The 25,584-nt window shown below is 25.4% G+C and overlaps 14 protein-coding genes across 14 annotated transcripts; 7 read left to right on the forward strand and 7 right to left on the reverse strand.

Moving 5' to 3' along the window:
- Nucleotides 1-1,212: 1,212 nt before the first annotated feature.
- Nucleotides 1,213-1,548, reverse strand: EHI_115270 (uncharacterized protein; the record flags this gene model as incomplete). Its single annotated transcript, XM_644900.1, has 1 exon — nt 1,213-1,548. One exon carries the CDS (start codon nt 1,546-1,548, stop codon nt 1,213-1,215), a length of 336 nt encoding a protein of 111 aa, XP_649992.1.
- Nucleotides 1,549-1,863: 315 nt separating this feature from the next.
- On the reverse strand, nt 1,864-2,301 carry EHI_115280 (uncharacterized protein; the record flags this gene model as incomplete). The annotated part of the gene is made up of 1 exon (XM_644899.1): nt 1,864-2,301. One exon carries the CDS (start codon nt 2,299-2,301, stop codon nt 1,864-1,866), a length of 438 nt encoding a protein of 145 aa, XP_649991.1.
- A 93-nt stretch (nt 2,302-2,394) lies between these two features.
- EHI_115290 (RhoGAP domain containing protein) lies at nt 2,395-3,215 on the reverse strand (the record flags this gene model as incomplete). Its single annotated transcript, XM_644898.2, has 3 exons — nt 2,395-2,514; nt 2,563-2,871; nt 2,925-3,215. 3 exons carry the CDS (start codon nt 3,213-3,215, stop codon nt 2,395-2,397), a joined length of 720 nt encoding a protein of 239 aa, XP_649990.2.
- Nucleotides 3,216-3,637: 422 nt separating this feature from the next.
- EHI_115300 (centromere/microtubule binding protein cbf5, putative) lies at nt 3,638-5,092 on the forward strand (the record flags this gene model as incomplete). The annotated part of the gene is made up of 1 exon (XM_644897.1): nt 3,638-5,092. The coding sequence occupies one exon, from the start codon at nt 3,638-3,640 to the stop codon at nt 5,090-5,092; it is 1,455 nt and encodes a 484-aa protein (XP_649989.1).
- A 229-nt stretch (nt 5,093-5,321) lies between these two features.
- EHI_115310 (uncharacterized protein) lies at nt 5,322-5,876 on the forward strand (the record flags this gene model as incomplete). Its single annotated transcript, XM_644896.1, has 1 exon — nt 5,322-5,876. The coding sequence occupies one exon, from the start codon at nt 5,322-5,324 to the stop codon at nt 5,874-5,876; it is 555 nt and encodes a 184-aa protein (XP_649988.1).
- Nucleotides 5,877-6,072: 196 nt separating this feature from the next.
- Nucleotides 6,073-7,338, reverse strand: EHI_115320 (amino acid transporter, putative; the record flags this gene model as incomplete). Its single annotated transcript, XM_644895.1, has 1 exon — nt 6,073-7,338. One exon carries the CDS (start codon nt 7,336-7,338, stop codon nt 6,073-6,075), a length of 1,266 nt encoding a protein of 421 aa, XP_649987.1.
- Nucleotides 7,339-7,552: 214 nt separating this feature from the next.
- EHI_115330 (uncharacterized protein) lies at nt 7,553-9,619 on the reverse strand (the record flags this gene model as incomplete). The annotated part of the gene is made up of 1 exon (XM_644894.1): nt 7,553-9,619. The coding sequence occupies one exon, from the start codon at nt 9,617-9,619 to the stop codon at nt 7,553-7,555; it is 2,067 nt and encodes a 688-aa protein (XP_649986.1).
- Nucleotides 9,620-11,170: 1,551 nt separating this feature from the next.
- Nucleotides 11,171-14,374, forward strand: EHI_115340 (uncharacterized protein; the record flags this gene model as incomplete). The annotated part of the gene is made up of 2 exons (XM_644893.2): nt 11,171-11,221; nt 11,276-14,374. 2 exons carry the CDS (start codon nt 11,171-11,173, stop codon nt 14,372-14,374), a joined length of 3,150 nt encoding a protein of 1,049 aa, XP_649985.2.
- An 803-nt stretch (nt 14,375-15,177) lies between these two features.
- On the reverse strand, nt 15,178-18,921 carry EHI_115350 (chromodomain-helicase-DNA-binding protein, putative; the record flags this gene model as incomplete). The annotated part of the gene is made up of 1 exon (XM_644892.1): nt 15,178-18,921. The coding sequence occupies one exon, from the start codon at nt 18,919-18,921 to the stop codon at nt 15,178-15,180; it is 3,744 nt and encodes a 1,247-aa protein (XP_649984.1).
- Nucleotides 18,922-19,038: 117 nt separating this feature from the next.
- Nucleotides 19,039-19,992, forward strand: EHI_115360 (uncharacterized protein). Its single transcript, XM_644891.2, has 2 exons — nt 19,039-19,482; nt 19,540-19,992. Exons 1-2 carry the CDS (start codon nt 19,220-19,222, stop codon nt 19,706-19,708), a joined length of 432 nt encoding a protein of 143 aa, XP_649983.2. The 5' UTR covers nt 19,039-19,219; the 3' UTR covers nt 19,709-19,992.
- A 204-nt stretch (nt 19,993-20,196) lies between these two features.
- On the forward strand, nt 20,197-21,270 carry EHI_115370 (RNA 3'-terminal phosphate cyclase, putative; the record flags this gene model as incomplete). Its single annotated transcript, XM_644889.1, has 1 exon — nt 20,197-21,270. One exon carries the CDS (start codon nt 20,197-20,199, stop codon nt 21,268-21,270), a length of 1,074 nt encoding a protein of 357 aa, XP_649981.1.
- Nucleotides 21,271-21,442: 172 nt separating this feature from the next.
- Nucleotides 21,443-23,212, forward strand: EHI_115380 (aminopeptidase, putative; the record flags this gene model as incomplete). The annotated part of the gene is made up of 1 exon (XM_644888.1): nt 21,443-23,212. The coding sequence occupies one exon, from the start codon at nt 21,443-21,445 to the stop codon at nt 23,210-23,212; it is 1,770 nt and encodes a 589-aa protein (XP_649980.1).
- A 1-nt stretch (nt 23,213) lies between these two features.
- EHI_115390 (uncharacterized protein) lies at nt 23,214-23,876 on the reverse strand (the record flags this gene model as incomplete). Its single annotated transcript, XM_644887.1, has 1 exon — nt 23,214-23,876. One exon carries the CDS (start codon nt 23,874-23,876, stop codon nt 23,214-23,216), a length of 663 nt encoding a protein of 220 aa, XP_649979.1.
- Nucleotides 23,877-25,037: 1,161 nt separating this feature from the next.
- EHI_115400 (uncharacterized protein) lies at nt 25,038-25,373 on the forward strand (the record flags this gene model as incomplete). Its single annotated transcript, XM_644886.1, has 1 exon — nt 25,038-25,373. One exon carries the CDS (start codon nt 25,038-25,040, stop codon nt 25,371-25,373), a length of 336 nt encoding a protein of 111 aa, XP_649978.1.
- Nucleotides 25,374-25,584: the final 211 nt, after the last annotated feature.

A 25,584-nucleotide genomic window follows, 5' to 3' on the forward strand; every position in this document is an offset into this window, starting at 1 on the left:
TTATTCTTTATTCATTTCTTTATTTTGTATCTTTCATTCGTATATTTTATATTCTTTGCGTTATGTTTATTATTCGATTTTTCTTCTATTATTTCTTATTCTTTCGTTTCATTTCTTCTTTTTATTCTTTTTGTTTTATTATTCTTTTGTTTTGATATTTACTTTCGTGTTTATAACTATTTCTTATTTCTATTGATATTGGTATTTATTTTATATATTTGACTTTGTTGCTTTATATTGTTGTTTTCTTTTGAATGTCGTCTTTTTCTTTGTTTTCTATTTTATATCTTCTTCTTTATTCATTTTGTATTGTTTCTATGTTGTTATTCAGTATTTCCGTATGTTATTATTCTTTTTATCTCTATCATCTTCTTTATCAAAAAAAAAATTAAATCTATTCTTTTCAATTTATCGTGTTGATTTATTTTCTATTGAATTTTATTTCATTTGATTCATTATTTTATAAGTGTGTTTCTTTGTTTGTTATTTATATTTCATTTAGTATATTTTAGTATATTTTAGTATATTTTAGTATATTTTAGTATATTTATAAACTATTTATTTAAGTGGTAAATTTCTCTATTTGTGTTATGTTATTATCTTCTATTTCTATGTTTTGTTGTTAATTCTATGTCTATTATTTCTTTTGTTATGTTTATTTCTTATTATTTCTTATATTCATGTCGTTTTTATCTTCTTGTACTAGATGTATTCTGTTATATTCGCTTTTTATATTATTTCTTTTTGATTTCTTTTGATTTGTGTATTCTTTGTGTATTCTTTGTTTTTCTTATTTCAATATATTTGTTTTATGTTTGACTTATTCTACTTTTGTTTTCTTTATCTTCTTCTTTCTTGTTCATTTCCTTATTTAACTTCTTACTCATTGTTTATTATCTTCTATGTTTTCTTCTTATTATTTATTTGATTTACTTTATCTTTATAACTTTTATCATTTTATATCTTCATTTGTCTTTCATTTTTTTCTGTTATATGCTTTCTTGTTTTTCTTATGTGTGGAGATAATGAACATTTCTACTCTTGTTTAGTTGTTATGCCTTTTCCTTCTTGTTTTATTTCTTCATTATATGTTTTTCATTTATATATTATTTAAATGTTAATAAGATTTCATTTATTCTTCATGTGTTATATTATTCTTTTGTGTTTGAATTATTTAGAATAAAATATTTGTGCTTATATTCAAATATATTCTTATTTATCTGTTTGTGCTTCATATCGTTTCTCTAATCCAAAATATTCTTCTTCTAATTTCCTTACTTCAAACACTCTCTTGATTATTTCCCCGATTTCCATCTCTTCTTCATATGAAGATGTCTCCCCTTCTAAACTGATAATTTCTCGTCTTTCTTCTCCTCGTTTTCTTTTAATCCTTCCTCTGATTTCTTCTCCGCCTCTCTTCATTGCTCGTATTTGCTCTTTGATTATCCCCTTGACTACTTTTATCATATTCTCTATCTTTTCTTCTTCCCTTTTCATTCCTTTTTTCCTTTCCTCTCTCTTTTCTTTCTTCTCTTTCTTTCTATTCATTTTGCTTTTTTTTGTTCCTTCTAGAACTTTCTTCCCCTATTTATTCACAAAATCTCCTTTTCTATCATTCCTGACTTATTCGGCTGTACAATCTTTAATTGCACACTAGTGACGTCAGGAAGATTATCTCATTTCACCATCCCTTATGTCTTATGACTATAGGATTGTGTCTTATGAAATATTCTTCTATCTTTCTTTTATTCTTTCTTATTCTTCTTTTTGTCTTTTCTTTTCTTGTTTTCTTTTTTTTATTCCTTTAACTATAAAAGAAAATGAACCAAGTCAGTGAAATGAAAAACAAAACTTCAATGAATTTTAGTCAAACTTGGCTTTCATAAATCTTGCTAAATTTGCATTATATTCAGGAGCGAAACGATACATTAGACCATGTTTTCTTAATAAACGTCTTTGTAATCCTGGAGCTAGAGGTCTTAAAGTTCTTACAACTTCACGTAAAATGATATCTTTTTGTTTAGGTAATTCTTTGTATGCAGTCATTAAGTTATTTGTAACGTCACGAATTTTTTGACGAGCTTCAGGGTCAAGAACGAGTTGTAAGTCTGATTTTTCTTCTTCATAACGAACCATCAATTGCCTTCCTTTTGCCTCAAGAGCATCGAATTGTTTGTTAAAGTTAATAATTTTTTGTTCTATTTGTTGGTACAATTTTTTACAGACTTTTCCTCTACATTCTGCTTGAGAAGATACAGAGATTATCAAGAAAGATAATACAAAGATTGAATAAATTTTCATTTATGAATATATTATGATTTTTAAGTTCAATTTTTTTTTAGAAATAAAAGAGAATGAAAAACAAAAAAGAATAAATGAAGAATATTAAATGAATTAATGAATTGATTGAGGATTATTATCTGATAATTGTAATAACTCTTTTGGACATTTCCCAAATGGGATTTGATAGTTATATGGTTCAAGATAACTTCCGTCTATAAATTTATTATTTATCTAACTAATGAGAATCATTATTGTATGAATAATAATAAACCAACAAACAGTGAAAATATCGTTATAATTGTCTATTAAAAATTTAATTGTAATAATAGCATAATTTTTATTATTCATTAATTCTTCAATACTTAAAGAAAATAAGACAGGAGCAAATACAGTAGCTAAATTATTAGAGTCCATTAAATTAAATTGAGAATATTGTGCAATTAAATGAAGATGAAAAATGATATGTTTTAAAGTAATATAATTTAAAAATGGTAAAAATGATAAAGCATCTTTCATATTTTTAATGACCAATTCTTTTAATGAATCATCCATTTGAAACATTGAAATCGTAGCATTAAATAAGTCTTTCTATAGTATTAATTTATGTTATTGTAGTAATATTGTTATTATTTAAATCAAACATTTTCATTATTCACTAAAAAACCAGGAATTTCTTTTAAATAATTTTTAAGAAGACTTGCAACAGTAGAAATTTGAACATTATTTAAATTTACACTTTCTCCATTTTCATATTGTTTTTTTATTGCAATAATATCTGTCATATTTCCAGGTACTCTAAAGATTCCTTCTGTTAAAATATATTCCCATTTACTTGATAATTTTTCAAGCATATCATAAATTGGATATGGTATTTTATTAATTGTAGGAACTTCTTTTAAACTTCTCCCAATTGCTTTTTCATTCTGTTTCATTAGTATTTTTAAAGGGAATTTTCAAGTTTTCTTCTATTTTTCTTAATTAAATGATTATCTAAAAATAAAGAATCTCAAAATATTTAAACATTTCTATTTCAATTAAACACCAGTGCTCATCTCGTTTTGAGCATACATTTCTTTTTTTTTATTTTTTTTTTATTTATTAGTATATTATTCATTATATTCACAACACCTCTCTTCTTCTGAATTTTTAAAAACATAACGTTAAAGTATAATATGACAAAAAATTACAGTAAATTTTGTTTTTTTATTATTTTATAAAAATAAAACCCTGAATTAAACTATATTTTATAATAAAAATATTATAAAAAAATAATAAAGAAAAAATAACCAATGAGAAAAGAGAAAACCCTTATTTTGAAATAAAAAACCCTGAAAAATTCAAATAGATTAAATTCATGTCTGACTTTGTAATTAAACCAAGTGAAGAAAAATCAACTCCAGATTATTCATCATGGCCATTACTTCTTCAAAACTTTGACCAACTTGAAATTAAAACAGGACATTATACACCTGCTTCAGCTGGTAATTCACCAATTAATAGACCAATTTCTGAACATTTTAAATATGGTATTATTAACTTAGATAAACCAGCTAATCCATCTTCTCATGAAGTTGTTGCATGGTTAAAAAGAATTTTAAAAGTTGAAAAAACTGGACATTCAGGAACTCTTGATCCAGCTGTTACTGGTTGTCTTATTGTTTGTATTGATCGTGCTACAAGACTTGTTAAATCACAACAAGATGCAGGTAAAGAATATGTTTGTATTTGTAAGTTCCATGAAGCTATTTCAGATGAACAACAAGTTAAAACTGTTATTAATACATTAACTGGTGCTCTTTTCCAACTTCCACCAGTTATTGCTGCAGTTAAAAGAAGTCTTAGAATTAGAACAATTTATAATACTGAATTACTTGAAGTTGATAAAAAAGAAGGACTTGCATTGTTTAGAACTCAATGTCAAGCTGGAACTTATATGAGAACACTTTGTGTCCATCTTGGATATCTTATGGGATGTGGTGCTCATATGGAAGAATTAAGAAGAGTTAGATCAGGTAATTTAACTGAGAAAGATAATATGGTTACTTTACATGATGTTCTTGATGCTATGTACTTATATGAAAATCATGGTGATGAAAGTTATATTAGACATTGTGTTAGACCACTTGAAACTTTATTAACTAAATACAAAAAAATTGTTGTTAAAGATTCAAGTGTAAATGCTATTTGTTATGGTGCTAAATTAATGGTTCCAGGTTTACTTAGATACTCTAAAGGAATTACTATGAATGAAATTGTTGTACTTATGACATCTAAAGGTGAAGCTATTGCTCTTGGTATTGCTAAGATGACATCAGAAGAAATGATTACTTGTGAATATGGTGTTGTTGCTACTATTAAGAGAGTTATTATGGATAAAGATTTGTATCCACGTAAATGGGGACTTGGACCACATGCTCAACAAAAGAAGAAACTTGTTGCTGAAGGTAAATTAGAGAAATATGGTAAACCAAATGATAAAACTCCAGCTGAATATTTGAAAGAAGTTCCTTATATTAAATCAGAAAAAGAAGGAAAGAAAAATGCTACAACTAACGAAATACCAAAAAATAAAAAAGAAGTTAAAGTAGAGACAAAGGAAAAACAAAAGGGTGTTAAAGAAGAAAAGAAAGTTGTAGAAGAGAAGAAAGAAGTTAAAGAAGAAGAAAAGAAGAAAGAAATAAAAGAAGAAAATAATAAGGAAAGTTCTTCAAGTTCATCTTCAGAATCTTCTTCAGACTCATCAAGTTCAGAATCATCAGATTCAGAGTCATCATCAAATTCTAGTTCTTCATCATCAGAGTCAGACTAAGCATTGAATTGATTGAAAAAGTGATAGTTAAAGTTTTTGGTTAATTTTATTTAATTTAATAAAAGGTAATAAAATTTAATAGTAAGATTAATAAATCTAAAAGTTTTAATTAAGGGATAAAACAAAAAATATTTTTTTTCTTTTTTTTTCTTAAATAAGAATAAAATGTTAAAGATTAAAAACCCTAAAGATCTGGGAAGAATAAGTTATTTCTGAGAAAGAATTGTCCATGAAAATTACTTTTATATTATTTTTATTTGTTGGTGCTTATTCAGTAGAAAGTATTTGTGAAACGTGTCAAAATGAATTAAAGACATGCCTTAATGATCAAATTCCTGCTGTTGATTTTATAATTGGAAAAAAACATGCTAAGACATGTCAATGTTGTGCTAAATATGATGAATGTATTGGAACAAATGAATGTGAATATTCACCATCAATTTGTTATAAAACTGGATGTAAAAATTTACAATTAATAGGATGGATAATGGTATGTGTTATTATTGGGATATTATTAATTGTAATTGCTGGTATTTATTTATTTTACCGCTACCGACATGAAAAGAAGATTGAAAAAAAAGATGATGAAAAGATTATTACAAAAAAGCCTCTAATAGAAACCGAAATGAAAACAAATTTATCTACTACAGCTAAACATAAAGATGTTGAAATTAATTATCAAAAATTACATGAAGTTATTGAATCATCATTTTCTTCTTCTGATTCATCTTCAAGTGATGAAGATACTTCAAAACCATTAACACAAGTTCAAATAACAAAATAATTAAATAATAAAGTTATTTAAAAATATTGATGTAAACTCGATTTGTATTAAAGAGTAATTTATAGTACATAAAGATATATTTCTTGGTTGTATTTTTTTTATTAATTGAAAATTTTCCATCAATCAACATTTTGGTTTCTTTTATTTCTTTTTAGCAATAAAAGAAAAAAAAAATAACGTAAAATGAATGTTTTAATTAATCAAAAACACCGAATTGGGTTAAAATAGTAATGGTTAATCCAATACCACCAAGAATAAACCCAATAATCATAACTCCTAATGAAACCCATTTGAGTAAGCCAGTAGCTACACGGAATGCAAAGAATGCTGGGAAAACATAAACAACAAGTGCACCAAAGATTGAACCATTATAAGCAAGTACTGTTGAAATTTGTTCGATTCCAGTTGCAAGGAACATACAAAGAGAAATTAATACTAAACTTAATGTAATTCTACGAATATTTGATTCTTGCCATCCTGAGAAAACTAACTTATCAAATAAATCACGTTGAGCATGATGAACTAATGGGAATGAAGTGGTCATTACAATACAAAATGAACAACAAGCAACGAACATAGGAATATCACTTGTTGGATAATCAACAAGAATATTACCAGTAATGTTAGGAGTTAAAGAGAAATACCCAAATAAACCAATTAATAAATAAACAACAAAAGAACAAAGAGTTGATGAAACAACAATAACATTCATTTTTGTTATTGATCTATTTTTTAATTCAGAATAAAAACGAAGTACATTATAATGAGCAGTAAAAGCACAAGTCATATAAGGAAAACCTCTTAAAAATTCTACACTAAGATTAAATACTTGAGGAGGATGACTATCAATATTATCATGGTATGTTGTAAAGAATTCAATACAAGAAGTAAGTGTAGTATAAATAATACAAGCTAATGAAATTAAAGAACTATATTTTAAAGCACTTAAATTTTTAAATAATGAAATTGGAATAATAATACAAAAACATACAATCATAATATCAAAATGTCTATCAACTAATATAGTACTTCCTGCAAATGTAGAAAAAACATGTGGCATAAACCCACCTAAGAAAATTGGATAAGCAATACATGTTCCAGTTGTATAACAGAAAATACTAATTTGAACAATATAACTAATTATTTTACCACCTACTTTTAATGAAATATCTTTGTATGTCCATAGTTTTGTTTTAGCACTAACGTATGTTAACAAATACATAGCAAAAGCTGAAAGAATCCATGCTATTAATAATAATGTTATTCCTCCAGTATATCCACTATATTGAAAAGCTAATGGAATGGCTAATGTTCCACTTCCAATTACTGTATTTGCTAAATTAAAAATAGTACCAGGAATTCCAGCAGTTCCAATTGGTTCAGTTTGTCCATTACCTTCTTCATCAACAACTTCTTTTTCATTACTTAGTAAATTACTTGATAAGGTTGTTTCTTCAGTCATGAAACTGTTTTTGAATGAAGAAGTTTTTTTAATAAGAATGAATAGAATATCAAAAAAAGTTGATGTAGAAGCTGATAGTTTAAAAGCGAAATTCTATTTGTCTTCTTTATTAATTCTCGAATGCTCTTCGTTTCTCAATTTTTCAAATTAATAGATTTGTTTTAATTATAAAATATTTTTTGTTTTATATAACAACAATTAATATAACATTAAGTCAATTTAAAAATGAGACTTTTACAGAATGAAAAGAAGATATCCAATTATCTCTTTCTTTCATATTATAACAAATACAAATCATTGTATTTAATGTGAAAGAGTAATTTTTATCTGAACAAACAATTAGTTTAGAAGTATCACAAGTATATTCTACTTTACAATAATATTTTTTTAATAAACTAATATCATTACCTGAAGGTGCATTTTCAAATCTAGTTAATATTTCACGTTCATTACGATATTTTTCTGTTACATCAATTTTAGCAATAAGTAAAATGTCATTAAATAATAAACATAATTTCCATTCTTTTCCTTTAAATTCTTTTGATGTAATTTTTACACCACCAAAATGAATTAAATATCTACCTTTTTTTTTTAAATCCATTCCAGTTATTTGATTTAATTTTTTTAAAGAAAGATCACTAATTGATGATAATACTTGAATATATTTTTTTATTGTTTGTTTAATAATTTGAGATGGTTCTGATGTTTTACTCATTAAATAAAATAAGAATGCTCCTAATCTTCCAAAATGTTGTATTGGTAATTCAATTAATTCTTCAAATGGTTTTACTTTTTCATGAGTTTCTTCATATTCATTAATAGCAATTTCTAATGAATGAAGAACATCTTCTTTATAAGTTAATTGAATTAATTCACGTATTTTTTTAATTTTTTCAATATACATTCCATAACAAATAAGTTCTTTAGAATACCATTCTAATGCATTAATAATATTTTCATTTCCTTTTTCAAATGTAAACATTCTAGAAATTCTTCTTTCTAATGCCATAATTGGTGGAATTAATTTATTAAATGTTTTTAATGCTGAAACAATTATTCTTGAAGAATTTCTAATTGAACAAAATGGTCTAATTGTTCCGATATATAAAATTGCTAATGTATGTAATCCTTCATAATATTCTTTTTGATTATAAATAAAATTATTAATGTAATTTCCATTTAATACATCAACTAATACTCCTGCTGATATTGCAATTTTATTTCCATTAATTAAAATGTCTGTTGTTCCACCTTCATATTGAATTGCATTAAATTTTCCTCTTAAATATTTTTCAACTAAATTATCTGTATTCATCATTCTTTCTATTTCTTTTGTTGATGGAATTTTAATAACATTTTTAAGTGTTGTCCTTTGTAATAGTGATGAAAATAATTGCCATTCATTATCATCTTCTTGTTGTTTCTTACTATCTTTTTTACTTTCATTTGTATTAGTTGATAATTTAGTTGTTTCATTTGTAAATTGTGTTGGAGCTAAACTCTTTGTTGTTAATGTATTAATTCCAACTCTTCTTCTTTCTCTTAATGCAATCTCTCCTCTTGTTACAAGCTCTGAATCAAATGCTGAAAGCATACATTCCATACTTCTACTTTTTGTTAATTTTTTATCAGGTATTGCTGGTCTTTTATGTTTATCATGAGGTGTAAATGAAATATTTCTAGTTGATGAAAAAGCTCCTGGTATTGTACGTTTTAAAGTAGGACGAGAAAGTTTAGGAAGTGGTTCTAAAAATTTAGGAGGAGTTCCAATTTGTTCTGTTCTAAGAAGTTCAGAATGATCATTAGTTTTATTAGGACAAGAAGAAGAAGAAGCAGAAAGGAGATATGTATCACCATGAGTTTGACATTTTGGTTTTACTAAATTATCTTTAGATGTTGTAATTAAATGAGCTTTAGAAGACGATGAATTTGAAAGTTTATGATCATCAGAAGCAAATACAGGAGATATTGATGTGTCTATTAGAATTTTATTTTTTTTATCTGCATCACTAACACCTCTATTTCGAGTGAAGACATTAGTATCATTAGATTCAAATGAATGTTGTTGATAATTACTTGTATATGATGACCATTGGTTATGAATAGCAGTAAGTATTTTAATAAATAAATATTCATTAAAAGGTGTTTCTAATTCAAGAACTTTATTCCAGAAAAAACTTTCAGTTTCATTAATTTTTCTAACAGTCGCTGGAAAGGTTGATGTCTGATATAACATAAAAACATCAAGAAGAGTTAAACTTGGTTCAGGTAATATTTCCATTTAAAAATTATTCGATTACTTTTTTAAGTTTTAGTTTTAAAGTTATTTTTTAAAGAAATTTGTTTTTCTCCTATAATTTTTTTTTCTTTCTCTTCTCTTTTTGAATTGTTTTTTTCTTCTTTTACTTTCTTTTATCTAATCCTTTTACTCTAATATGTCAATATTTTTTGTTAGTTTCTGATTTCTTATATTATAATTAATGCAATCAATTCACGTTTCACAAAGAATTGCGGGTTTCTGGTTTTGGAAGAATTTCATTAACACAAAATGAGTGAATCTCCTCTCTTTGAATCATAATATAAATTTATTTTTAGTTCTAAACTTCCATACTTTATTCAATTCTCCTTGAATTTAAAAATATTCTTTATATAAAAAAAACAAACTAAGACTCACTTTTTTACCTCGTAATATTTCCATTATTATATATTTCCATTCTAATTTCATAACTATTTTATAAAAAAATATTCTAATCAGTTATACTATTATGAGGATTTATAATATCTTATTTAAACCCCATTCTCAAGAAGAACAACCGTGCTTAGTGTCTTTAATACAATCATAGAATATTGTTTGTTACTAATAATTAAAGAGTTTTTTTACCAAAAAAAAAAGAATAAGTAGTATATCATTTATACTTATGGCAAAGAGATTTAATATTATACTGCCTTACGTCTAATAAAAAGTTTTTATCTTTTTAGTTTTTATTTCAATAAAATATTGGAAGGAATGAAAGAATACCAAGTCATAACAACAAATAAGATTGACTGAAAGTCTTGTAAAAGTATTAAAAGAAGCAAACTACTGGGGATTTTTATCAAAGGCACAAATTTAATTATTGTTTTCTTATTAAAAAAAAAGGAAAATTAACTAGAAAAGATTCTATAAGCTGAGTTATATAGACTAAAATATACAATGAAGTCTGTACATCTTTGTTCTATTAATATCTAAATAAAAACATTCATAGTTAAAAGAGATTTATAAGTATTTGATTCATAAAAAGTTTTAGTACTAATTTTGTCAAGATTATTGAATGGAGAAGATGAGTGAAAAAGATAGAATCAAGAAGTAAATTAGAACTTAGTATTAACTTCAAAAAAAGAGTAGTTTTAATAAATGTACAGATAATACTTTTATACTCAAAAGTAGTTAACAAATACAAAAGAAGAAAGAGAAGAATTTATTATTTTAATGAATGATAAAACAAAACAAAAGAAAAACAAATATATATTTATTTTTTGTTATTTAATAAAATAAATAAGAAAAATAAAAATTATATTTTTATAATAAACTAATTAAAAAAAAAACTAATGAAAATCAAAAGATGGAAAAAAAATTAGCAGACATCATTGAAAACAATAATATTAAGAAGGTTTGTTTATAAAAAAGAATTTATAAAAGTTCATTTGAAGATAATAATTAACTCATTTATAGGATATTTTGCCGAAGTATTTTCAATATTATAAATCATATGTAAGTGATATAAAAAATATTGACAATAAAACATTTGAAATAGAGACAATAGAGTTAGAAGTTGACTTTAAAGAAGAAGAGATGAATGAAAATTCTATACTTAAAACAAACAAGTTTAATGAGATATTTACAGTTTGTAAGATGTTGTTATGAAAGGAAAAATAAAATAATAATGTTAATAAATAGACTATGAGAAATGAACATGGAAAGGTTTCTGTTTCTTCATTAAAATTTGTTACAAGGAATAGTAATAAAGAGGAATTAATATTAATGATAAAAGATTTTGTTATTTCTTGTAATGATCAACCAACAATGTCATTTAATGAATTAGAAATTAGTATTAATACAAACAATAATCAACCAATTCAGTGTTGTGTAAAAAAAGAAAAAGAAAAATGTTGTATTAAAGGAATTGAATCATTATTTGATTCATTCTTTGGTTATGAACAAAATCCATTAAAAAAAGAAATGAGTATTAATATAGGAAGTATTGAATGGAATATTCCATATGAAATAATAAATGGAGATGAAATATTTAATAAAATTAAAGAAATTAATACATTTAAACAAGAGTTTGTAAAGATATTGACATTAAAAACACAACCAAGTAGCTGGTTTTTTTCAGTTTCTAAAACACAAGTGAGTGAAGTACCTCAAATTCATCTTATTTGGAATTGTCAAGAACCCATTAAAATGAATATTTATATTGATAATGGTATTAATATTCAAGTACTACTTAAACCAGATAATGAAAGTAAGTATGGCATTTGTATTGACTCAATTCATATTTTTAATAATAATCAAGAATATATGGAAGTTCTTTCTATTGCAGTAACAGAAGAACAAATCACATGTAATATACATATTAAAGATATGAAACAAAATAACCAGTTTATTTCATTCATTCAACTAATATCAAAATTAGAACAAATACTTAGTGAATTGTTTAATATCAATAAAGAAGTTAAATTCATGATTAATTCAATATTAATTGATGTTGGAATGGACCAAATAAATATTGTTATTCAAAATACACAAGGGTTATGGATGTCTCGTACTCCAAAAGGAGAAATAATTAGTGGTGGAATTGATGGAGATCAAACAGTTGTTACAATTAAGAAAAAAATAAATGAAAATGATTTTATAGAAATTATGGAAATGCAATTAATCGAATTTAAAATCACAACAAGGGAAGAAGCTATATTAAACACACAAAATGTAAATTTCTTTACTCCAACTAATGAAACAATAACCCCTCGCTTAATTAAAACATCAAATAATTTAAAGACATTAAATAGATTTTATACATTAAATGAAAATGTTCTTGATCAATTAGATCTTTATCTTCGATATTCTCATCATTGTTATTCAATTACTATAAACAATGTTATGATATTAGACTTTAATGAACTTCATTTAATATTTTCAGTATTCAATCTTCTATTTAAAATACCACAAAATGACGTAAATAATGAAATAAAATCATCTTCACTTGATCAATGTATTCTACCATTTAATAATAAAGAAGGCAAACAAATAATGAACAGTGATTTTATTGAAATTGAAATTAATTCAATAACAATTAAAGATAACAAAAATAATTATACAGACAAAGATGCGATTATTAGGTTAAGATTTGTACCTAACTTTTTTGGTAGTGGAAATTTTGTTTCAATACTTTCTATTAAAATTGATTTAAAAATAATTAAAATAGAAGGAAATTTATACACATTTACGAAATATAAATCATTTAATGATTTATTAAATCAAATTCGTAGTGAAAATAAAGAAACTATTACTGAAACTATGTATTGTTTAACTCCTCCAATTGATCAACTTATTATTGGAACAATTACTGTATTAGAAAATGATAAAGACTATGAATATTCTTTTATCCATGATTTCAATACATTTATTCAAACAAGACCAACTGAAATTCATCTTCAAATAAATCATCTACAATTACATTTTTGTGACTCTTCTATTACTTTAGATAATGGGTTGATTAGAATTATTGGTAATACCTCAAAAGAAAGAATTTTAATTGATTCAAAAGAATTAAAATTTAATGACTCTATAATAATGAGGTTGTGTGATGTTGTTCTAATTGAAAATAATGATGATGTTTGGAACATTAATTTACCACCAACATGTATTTCCACTACAAATAATATTGAAGAAATTACAAAGTTTTTAAATAATATTTTAAAAACATTTGATAATGATAATAAAAAACAATCATTTAAGTATTATAGTATAGATGAAGAAGAATTTATTGTTGAAGGAATTGAACGAATAGAAAGAAAAGTTGATAAAGACACCATCAAATTATCAACATTTCCAGATGATAGATTATTTTTTAAGGATGAAACAAATGAATTTTTTGGAGAAGGGTCTGATCTACAAGAATCTGAAGGTACTCAAATGATGGGATTTGGCTCTGAAGACACAACCCCTTCAAAACCAAATAATTCTAAATATCAAAGTAATGATGAAGAAATTAAATTTTCATTAAATAATCAAGAAATAAAACAATGGTTAAGTGTTAATTTTAATTCAATAGAAATTGAAATAAACATTAAAGATAAAGAACTAAATCATGAAAATATTGAAACATTAGTTTTAATTAATGTTGGTATTAAAAATGGAATGTATAAAGTTGATAAAAGAAAACAATCACAATTATCATTTGAAATTAATACATTTACTATTAAGATGATAAACATCCAATTGTTGTCAAATGAAAAGGAAGAAAATACTCTTCTTACATTATCTTCATCTAATTCAAGTGTACCAAATATTATTTTTAAACAAAATAGATGGTTCCCAAAATACTCTATTTATCCTGTTGATGAAATTACAATCTTTTTTAATTATGCTCAAATTGATGTGAATTATTTAACAAGACATATGATGGTATTAGAACGTTTGGTTCATTCAATTAATATTGATGATAACATTTTATCATCTAATCACCTTTTTATTAGGAATTTCTCTATTAAAGGATTTGGTCAAATTATTGTTCATTCTTATATTGAACAATTAGCTAAAATGAATGTTTGTAATGAATCATTTCAAATACCATCAACAGATAAGATGAATTTAAGCGGTAATTATGCTAATGTCTTTGATTCATTATTTAAAGAGTTGTATGAAAAGAAGTCTTATGTAAAAATATTATTAGGTATGATCCGTAGTATACTCTCTTCTAATAGGTCAACTCTAATTTCTATTTCCGATAGTACTGCCTCACTTCTTAATAAATTCACTCAACCCCAAAATTAAATTCACTTCCCGTTTTAACTAATTCTTTTTTAAATTCTTAAAACAAAAAACATATATGATAAATATTTTAATCTTAATTTAATTATTAATAATTGATTAATTGTAAATAAATTGTTCTTTTTTCATTTGTATTTTCTTAACTACAAAATCAAATAAAAAAATACAAATAAATTCCACTACAAAACAAAAAGTAATACCTCAAATCAACTTAATAAAATGAAAACTTTATTTAAATTGATAGTTTCCTAATCAATAGCGATAAAATCTAACAAACAACAACACATACCCAAATAAATAAAACAATATATCTCTATAAAGAATGTTATAACATAATCTCTTTATTGTATATAAACAATAACTTTAACTCATTTAGTGTAAAGAAATGTTAATATAAAGCACTTCATTCATTGAAGATTAGTTAAACCACATACTATCCTAAAATAATTTAGAACAAATTGCTTCAATGTACTTTGTTTTGTTCTGCAGGAGTTAACCTTGTTTAATCATTTTTAATAATAGTATATTCTTTTCTTTAACATTCATTGTGTATTATCTCTTTTTTTTTCTACCCCAACTTTCTTTTTTTTAATTTTTACAAGGTTCTTTTCTTAAGTACATCTCTTATAATTACATTTTCTTTTATCGCTGATAGATTTTATGTTAATTTATATGCAATTACTCATAACAAACTTATAATTAATTCCTAGTCAAAAGAAAAACTCTTTCAATATAAAATATTGTCTAAAAACGTTACTAATAAAAGTTTCAATTAAACAATAATAATTTTTTTATAAAAAATTACTTCATTCTTGTTCTTCATCATAAGCATGTTCTTTTTTTTGTTTTTTAATGAACTTATCTAACCAAGCAATAATTGTTTTTGCTTGTTTGTCAAGGTCTTTATTTGATGGGAATTCTTTAGGTATTTTAATAACTATTTTATTATCTCCAGGTTCATCACTTTCTTTTTCAAGTTTATCTTCATCATCATCATCTTTCATAAGTTCTACAAAACATAACTTTTGGTCTTGTTGAAGATATTCAGATGAAGAAAAACCATATTTATATACTCCAATCACAAGATCTTTATTACACTCATCATTCCACCATTTCTTTAATTCAGGGAAATTACAATTTTGATTTGGAATGTCAACAAGTGCTCCAATTACCGTGTCTGTGTGAATAAATAATGAACATAATCGATTAATATATTTTAATTTAACTGCCCAAGACTTAACATCATTTGTAATAAAAGAATATTCTGGTTCTAAAGTATAATGATGTTCATCATTAATTTCTTCATCTTTTCCTCTTCTTTTTCTTTTCACATCATGGAATGCAAGGAGTAATTTAACAAAATATTTCTTTTCAATACCATTTATATCACAAGCAGCAATACAATTTTTTAAGAATCGTATAGTTAATATTCGTAATTCATCTTGTTGACAATCTTCACTAATTCTTGCTCTATCTCTTAAAATCATCCAATTAACTCTTCCATAATTAATAACAGAATTATACCAATTGATTTTTGTTTCAATGCTTAATTCTTCTTTTTTTACTTTCTTTTTCTTTGTAAGACTTTCTTCATTTTCATCTTCATCCATTTCAATATCTGTACTAACCATTCTACTTAAAGTAGTTCTTCTATGTCGTGTAACTTTTAATTGTTCTAATTCTTCTTCTAATGTATTAACTTCATCTTCTTCAAAATAACTTTTAACAGTGAGAATGGTTTCAATAAGTGAAACAAGACCATCCCTATCAGGGCTTATTTTTCCTTTACTTTCATATTCTTCAATAATTTGTTTTGCAAAGTCATTAACATCTTTTAAATATTGTTCTTTTTCATTTAATATCCATGAATTTCTTCGTGCTTGTGACGTTCTTCCTGCTCTTCCTCCAAAAACATCATTAAATATCTTTGTGAGTTGAGATACATTTCTATCTTTTGGTAAAACTTTTTCCCAAAAATGTTCATCATTAACATCAATAGTTTCTCCTGTTTCTGACTGAAATGTTGCAGTAGAAAAAGAACCACCTAATGAATTTTCTCCACCTTTCCAAACTACTTTTGATGACCTTTTTTCAAGAATTTGTTCAATATCTTCTTCACAAAATTTAGATGATGACTCTTCATCATCTTTGAAAGCTCCATATGCACCATTTCTTAATAAACTTTCTATAAGTTCTTTTGATGGTTGCTGTTTATCTTTAGGATCTGAAGAAGTAGTGATATTAGCTAAAACAGCTTGGTCAAGTCCTAATTTCATAGATGCTCTTTCAAACATATATCTTTCATATGTATTTTTACTAACTAAACGATAAACTTTAACTTCTTTTTTTTGACCAATTCTATGACATCTAGCTTGTGCTTGTAAATCATTCTGTGGATTCCAGTCAGAGTCAAAAATAATAACAGTATCTGCTTCACTTAAATTAATACCAAAACCACCTGCTCTAGTACATAATAAAAATATAAATCTATTCATTTCTGGATTCATAAATCTATCAATAGCATTTTGTCTGTCTTCTGATTTAATACTTCCATCCAATCGTTCATAAAAATATCCTTTATATTTTAAATACTTTTCAATAATATTTAATACTTTCTTTAATTGACTAAATATTAATACTTTATGATGATCTGCATATAACTTTGGTAATAATTTATCTAATAACACTAATTTTCCTGAAGACCTTATTAATTGATTAAAATAATCAGGACTTCCCTCTGGAAATTGTGCAGTATCTTTTTCTTCAACACCAGGAATAAGATAAGGATGATTACATACTTTTCTTAATTGCATCATTAAATTTTGTAAATTAGGAACATTTGATCCAACACATCCTTTATTTAAAAATTCTCTATTTTTTTCATATAATGCACGATAATATTGTTTTTGAACCATTGTTAATTCAACTTCAATAATTGTTTCTTCTTTAGGAGGAATTGATTTTTCTACTTCATTTTTCATTCTCCTTAAGAAAAATGGTTTAATACTCTCTTGTAATTTATTTACTTGTTCTGCACTTTTATCAAGTGAATTAAATTCATGATCAAATTCTTCTAATGATGGGAATGTCTTAGGTTCAATATAATTTAATAATGTCCATAATTCTCCAAGATTATTTTGAATTGGTGTTCCAGTAAGTAAAACTTTATGGTTTGTTTGAATATTACATAGTGCTTTTAATAGTTTTGAATCTTTATTTTTTAGACGATGTGCTTCATCAACAACAGTTACTAACCATGATATTTTTGATAAATCTTCCCAATCACTAATAACTATTTCATAAGTTGTTAGTAACACATGAAATTTAAGATGTCCAGGTATTAACTTTCCTTGAAAATCTTTATAATACCATTCATAGTATTTAACTAACTGACGATTACCTTTTGATCCATGATAAATAACTACATTCATATCAGTCCATTCTAATATTTCACGGTGCCAATGCTCAATCATAGATAATGGTACTACAATAAGGAATGGACCTTGTAATTTTTGGAATGAATACAAATGTTCTAAAAATGATACTACTTGAACTGTTTTACCTAACCCCATTTCATCTGCAAGAATACATCCTTTCCCTCTACACCAATTAAATACTAACCAATTATGCCCTTCTAATTGATATGATCTTAATTTATTTCCATGTTTATAATTTGGTGATTCAACTTTCTTTTGCCAAACACGTTTTGGTAATGGTGCAACAATTGAACATTTAGAACGTTTTTCAAATTCATTGATTTTTTCTTTATCAGAAATATCATTAATATTTTCCCATGTACATTCTGTATATGGTAACTTTTGCCATTTAACTAAATATCTTGTTCGTTCGGTATTTGCAGAAATAATTCGTTCAATTTCTGTATTTTCTATTGGGAAAATATCTTTTTCTTCATCATTATTTTTCTTTTGTAAAAATCGTTTTATTTTTTGTTTATTTCCACTCACATTTCCTCCTATTAATAAAAATTGTTCTTCTGATATCCATTCTATATGGAGATAACTCAACCCTTTCCATTTAACACAAATTAATTGTTTTCCATCTTCTTGTTTGATAGCTAAAATCTTTTCAAAGACTTTAGAAGCTGAAGGGTTATCTATAATACCATTTTCAAATACATTTTCTTTCTTTTTCTTTTTCTCAAATTCAAGATCATAATCTGAATCTTCTTCTTCTTCTATTGATAATGTCGGGATTTTTCTTTCACTTCTTGAACGTAAAACATAATGTGATTCGGTAGGAACTTCTTCCTCTTCTGAAAAATTTGTTTTTTTCCTTCCTTTGGGTTTCTGAACAGGAATTGATGTATGAATTTCATTAAATAATGATGGTAATGCATGTTGTGCATTTCCTCCTGATGATGGTAAAATGCCAGGTCTTATTTTATTTACTGAATTATCTAATAATGTAAGTTTTGGTAATTGTTGTGGTACTTGTTTAACTAATGGGTTAATTAATCCTTTACCCAAATGTGTTGCGCTATTAGTGAATGGTAATGAAGGTAAATTTGAGGCATCAAAAGATTTTGCCATTTTCAAATAGCTATTTAAATTATCAATTCTCAGTTTTTTTCAAATTTTTGCTTTTTTCTTTTTAGTATTGCTTTTTACCAATAAAAATTTTTAAAACTTCTAAAAAACCCTGTTGATGACGTAGCGTATAACTGAACAAAAAAACAAAAGGAAGAAACAAAAATATGAAAGATACTAATTTCTATCACTTGAAGCAAAAACTAATGAATTAAACAGCTTTGTGAATAATATGAAAATGTAGAATAAAATTTTAAGATCAAGTTCTTGATATGAACTTAAAAAGATAATTACAATTTGAATGGAAGATTTCTATCATATCATATTTATAGTAACAGCTTTTATTCTTAATTCAATTAATCTTGGAATTAATTATCATTTTGTGATATCAGGAGAAGAGTTTAAATCACAGTCTATTAGTCCAGTTGATTATTGTAATGAAATAAACCCATTTATTCGTTTAGAAATTATTATAAATCTATTAAATTTAATTTGTTATATTATTCCAGGTGATTATATAGAAATTGTATTATGTCTTTGTATTTTCATATATTTTAGTTATTTGTTTGTTATTCATTTCTTTATTATTAAAGAACATTTAATATACTTACAATTATAAAGATATTATAAAAAGTTTTTGTTTATAAAACCAATTAATGCACAAAGTTATTTAGAAAGGAATGAGAATGTTGGATATCAAAAGATAGTTTATTATTTATTATTAATTTTGATATTATTAATAAGATTAATACTCATTTATCTTACTAATTTTGAAATTAATATTTTCTAAATTCTCTTGTGTTACTTTTTTGTCTTTCAAAGAAAGAAAACCACAAAATGAATGAAAAATATTACCACTTTGTCGGTTACATAAATTCATCTGAATATGGGAATGAAGACATTTTTGCAAGTGTTCTTTCTACATCTACAACAAGAGCTTCAGCTGACTTTGCATCATTTCCTAAATCAAACTCTTCCTCTTCTTCATATTCATTATCATCTTCAATGTCATCTGACACATCCATTAATTCAAATTCAATATCTTCAAAATCATCTAATTCATCATTTATTTGATAATCACTTTCATTTGCTATTGTTCCAATGAAGAATAATATAAAGAAAACTACAAAAAGCATGTTAACACTATGATTTTGAAGTTCTTTTTTCCATTTTTTTCTTTTTTTCTTTTTATTTTTATTAATAACAAAAATAAAAAATATCACAAAATTAAAATTTTTAAAAATAAGAAATAAAACCCTTTTTACTTATTTTATATCAATGGCAATTGAATTAAAAGGTGCAAAAGCATTCCGTTATCGTATTGTTTTATCTACTTTACTTGGTCAAACTATTAGGATTACTTCTATTCGTGAACAAGATAGTAATCCAGGAATAAGAGATTATGAAGTAGATTTTTTAAAATTAGTGTCTGAAGTTACTAGTGGAGCACAGATTGACATAGGTAAAGATGGTACTTCAATTTTATATAAACCAGGGATTGTAAATGGTGGTAATTTTCAACATACATGTAATAATGGAAGGTCATTAGGTTATTACGTTGTTCCATTATTACTTATTCTTCCTTTTGGTAAAGGAAGTACAACAATTACATTAAATGGAATTACTAATGGAAATGATGATCTTTCAATTGATCTTATTCGTTCAACAACAATTCCTTTAATCCAAAAGTTTGGAATAGAAGAAGATATGCTTAACGTTAAAGTTATTAAACGAGGTGCTCCTCCTGTTGGAGATGGTGAAGTTGTTATTAATTCTTCAATTATCAAACAATTAAATCCAATTAATTTAACAGAACAAGGATTAGTACGTTCTATTCGTGGTGTTGCATATTCAACAAAAACATCACCCCAAATGAGTAATCGTATGGGAGAAGCTTCAAAAGGTATTTTAAGTCAATACCTTCAAGATGTATATATTACTACAGACCATTGGAAAGGTAAAGAAGCTGGTACTTCTCCTGGATATGGTGTTATATTAACTGCCAGTACAACAAATGGTAATATTATTTCAACTGAATTATTTGGTGAAGCTGGTAATGTCCCAGAAGATATTGGTCAGAAAGTAGCTTGTGGGTTATTAAGAGAGATTGAAACAGGAGGATGTATTGATTCTATGCATCAACCTTGGTTATTTATTTTAATGACGTTATGTTCTGAAGATGTAAGTAAATTAAGGTGTGGTGATTTAACAGCACAAGCAGTAGAATGTTTGAGAACTATTAAAGCATTAACAGGAGTTACCTTTCAAGCTCAATGGGATGAAAAAACAAAGACATCATTGTTAAGTTGTATTGGAATTGGATTTTGCAATTTGTCTAGAAAAATTCATTAATAACTAAACAAATAATAAATATCATTCGAAGGAATAAGAAGAATACAAACTAAATTTGATTGATTTTTTAATTAGTTAAAAATAATTATTTTTTAATTTATCAATTTTTTGTAAATTAATTTTTTCATGAAGTTTAATTTAAGACTAAAATATATTTCAGTGTTAAACAGCAATGAAAGTATTTCATGAAAGACTTTTATGTTTTAGAGAGAAAATGAAAGAAAAAGGAATTACTCATTATTTTTCTAAATTATCTGATCCTCATATGACTGAATATGTTCATCCATATTATAAACACATTGAATGGTTATGTGGATTTACTGGATCAAATGCGACAATTGTTGTTAGTCATGATGTAGCTGCTTTATGGACAGATGCTCGATATTATATTCAAGCTGAAAAGGAATTACCAAAAGAATGGACATTAATGAGACAAAGTGATTTAGGTACAATCACACCGACTCAATTTATTTTAAATGATGGAAATGAATTTCTTGTTGGTTTTAATCCATTGATTACTTCTTTTCCAATGCTTGGTCAGATGTTTGATAATGATAATAATAAGTTGTTAGAGTTTGATATTTTTAATGAACTTCAACAACAAGAATTAGTATTGGCAAAAGTAGAAGAATTTACTGCTTCTGGTTTAACAGTTAAAGAAAAATTAGAATTAGTTAGAAATGAATATCATTTAGGTACTTTAATATTAACAGCATTAGATGATATTGCTTGGTTATTTAATATTAGAGGAACTGATATTCCTTTTTCACCTGTAGCGTATGCATATGCTATCTTAAATCCTAATGGATCTTTCTTGTTTACTGGAAATGAACTTGAGACAAAAGAAATTCAAGAATTTAAACAATTAAAAGAAGCAGGTGTAATTGTATTACCTTATAATAGTTTCTTTCAGTTATTAGAAAAATTTATGTTTGGACCAACCATTTATTATTCTGAGCCATTTACTAATCTTGAATTATTAGACCGTATTTATGACTATGAAGAAGGTGCAGAATTAATACAAAAATTGGACTTTATTCAAATAACAAAGTCTATTCGTTCACCTAAAGAAATTGAAAATATGAAACAACTTCATATAATTGATAGTATTGCTCTTTGCAAGTTTTTTGCAACAATGGAAAGTAAAAAGGGTACTCAAATGACTGAATGGGATGCTTGTGAATTACTAGAAGAAGTTAGAAGTAAGAATTATCAATTGTATAATGGTCCAAGTTTTGAGTCAATAATTGCTACTGGTGCTAATGCGGCTATAATTCACTATGGCCCAACAAAAGAAAAGAGTAGTATTATTGATTGGAACAAATCATTATTATGTGATATTGGTTCCCAATATAAAGAAGGATGTACTACTGATGTAACAAGAACTGTTCATTATGGAGAACCTGATTCCAAAGTTAAAGAATGTTATACTAGAGTTTTACAAGGACATATTGATCTTCATAATAAAATCTTTACAAAAGATACTAAAATAAAAGATTTAGATCATTTTGCACGAGACCCAATTATTGCAGGAAATCCTCAATGGAATTATCGACATGGAACAGGGCATGGAGTTGGATATTATTTACTTGTTCACGAATGCCCACCTCATTTCAACAATGATTTTCCATTTCAAGTTGGTATGACAACAAGTATTGAACCAGGAATTTATATTGAAAATGAATTTGGAATAAGAATTGAAAATGTTGTTGTGGTTGTTGAAGAAGATCAAAACCATTTAAAATTTGAACCATTTACATTAGTTCCTTATTGTAGTCGATTAATAGATATTTCATTATTAACAAAAGAAGAAAAGATATGGTTAAATAAGTTTAATGCTTCTATAAGATCAAAAATTTTACCTCAAATTAAAGATGAATTAACTCAAAAATGGATAATTGAAAATACTCCAATATATGAATTAAAAGAATATGAAAATTAATTCATTCTTCTTTCTTAGATTCAATAATAAGGTTCTTTAAATCAGTTACAGTTTCACATAAAAAATCACAATGTTCTTCCATTTCTTCTCTAAGAAATTCATGCCCTTTTCCATATAATGCACCAGCTTTTTTAACTCCAGCATTTTTTGCCATTTCTAAACCTGGAAGTAAATCATCAACTACTAAAATATCTTTTTTTTCTAAATGATATTTCTCAAGAACATCAAGAACAGGAAATGCATATGGCTTACATTTCTCAGGTGCTTCTTTATTCCATCCATAGACAATATCAGGAACAAATTCTCCATTTGTTTCAGAACGGTAATGTCTTAATATATTTTGTTCATCTGAAAATGATACTACTCCAATAATCCCTCCTAACCTTCTAAATTCTTTTAACATTTCAATAAAACCAGGAAAGAAATGTGCTGGCTCATGTGTTAAAGTATATTGTCTTGAACTGTTCAATTGTTGTTGAATTTCATCTTCAGAAAGATGAAGGTCTTCACGGTAATAAGTAAATAAACCTTTATACCATAACATTTTAAACCATTCTTGGTATGTTAGTATATGGTCATTTGGTCTTGTTTTCATAAATTCTAGATAACAAGGATAATGGATATTAGGGGTTGAATCAACTGAAGTATCATCATGGTCAAGCATGAGGCATTTAAACTTTAACATGGAAGAAAAAAGTCTTAAAGTTCTATTCTTTTCAGTTCACTCCTACAAAAAGACAAATAACAAAAAGTTAATACACTTCAGAAAACATATAGGCTTTTCTTAAACAACAACATTTTTATCCATAATTCCTTACTGTAAATTAATCCTATTATCATTATCTCTATATTTGTTATTTTTTTAAGGTTTTAAACAAAAAAAAAATAATTATTATCAATATTTATATTTTTCTTTTATTCTTTTTATTTCAACAGGAATATTTTAATGATAACAACAATTTTTTGAAGTAACTTTAATTGTGAAGAATCACATCTTACTAAGTTTCAAAATTTTGTTCATTATCAAATCTTCTTCTGTTTATTGTTAGGTTGATACAAAATGAGTCTGTTTAAAAAGAGCAAGAAAAATCCAAGTCATTATTAAATACAATATTTTGTAATACCTACAAATAACTAATACCTTTGTGAAAGGTTTTCATATATTTAAGACAAAACAATGATACTTTCATTAAAAAACTAACAAAAAGAAATACTACCTAAAAAATAATTTTTAAGGAAATAAAAAAGAATATTTTGTAACAAGGAAGTATGTATTTCAAAGTAATATTATTTTAGGTTTAGTTTAACAAAAAAAAATAATTTGAAAATAAAATTGAAATTCAAAACACTTCTAAGTAAATATTTTGTTTGCCTCATCAATATACACAACCTTTTTTTTCTTTTCCTAAAAAATAAAAATAACTAACATGAGATATGTTAATCATTCATAACCCTTGACTGTGTGAAGTAAAAATTCACCTACTCCACTGGCTTGAAAATAAAGTTACTTATCATAATTCTTATTTCAAATAGGACAGAGGAATTATTCTTGAATTCTTAATCAGTAGTTTACATTAATAAAAGAAAACAAGAAAAGAAAAGACAAAAAGAAGAATAAGAAAGAATAAAAGAAAGATAGAAGAATATTTCATAAGACACAATCCTATAGTCATAAGACATAAGGGATGGTGAAATGAGATAATCTTCCTGACGTCACTAGTGTGCAATTAAAGATTGTACAGCCGAATAAGTCAGGAATGATAGAAAAGGAGATTTTGTGAATAAATAGGGGAAGAAAGTTCTAGAAGGAACAAAAAAAAGCAAAATGAATAGAAAGAAAGAGAAGAAAGAAAAGAGAGAGGAAAGGAAAAAAGGAATGAAAAGGGAAGAAGAAAAGATAGAGAATATGATAAAAGTAGTCAAGGGGATAATCAAAGAGCAAATACGAGCAATGAAGAGAGGCGGAGAAGAAATCAGAGGAAGGATTAAAAGAAAACGAGGAGAAGAAAGACGAGAAATTATCAGTTTAGAAGGGGAGACATCTTCATATGAAGAAGAGATGGAAATCGGGGAAATAATCAAGAGAGTGTTTGAAGTAAGGAAATTAGAAGAAGAATATTTTGGATTAGAGAAACGATATGAAGCACAAACAGATAAATAAGAATATATTTGAATATAAGCACAAATATTTTATTCTAAATAATTCAAACACAAAAGAATAATATAACACATGAAGAATAAATGAAATCTTATTAACATTTAAATAATATATAAATGAAAAACATATAATGAAGAAATAAAACAAGAAGGAAAAGGCATAACAACTAAACAAGAGTAGAAATGTTCATTATCTCCACACATAAGAAAAACAA

This window comes from Entamoeba histolytica, genomic scaffold (assembly GCF_000208925.1).
Source record: "Entamoeba histolytica HM-1:IMSS scf_1104750518031 genomic scaffold, whole genome shotgun sequence".
Classification (NCBI taxonomy): Eukaryota; Evosea; order Mastigamoebida; family Endamoebidae; genus Entamoeba; species Entamoeba histolytica.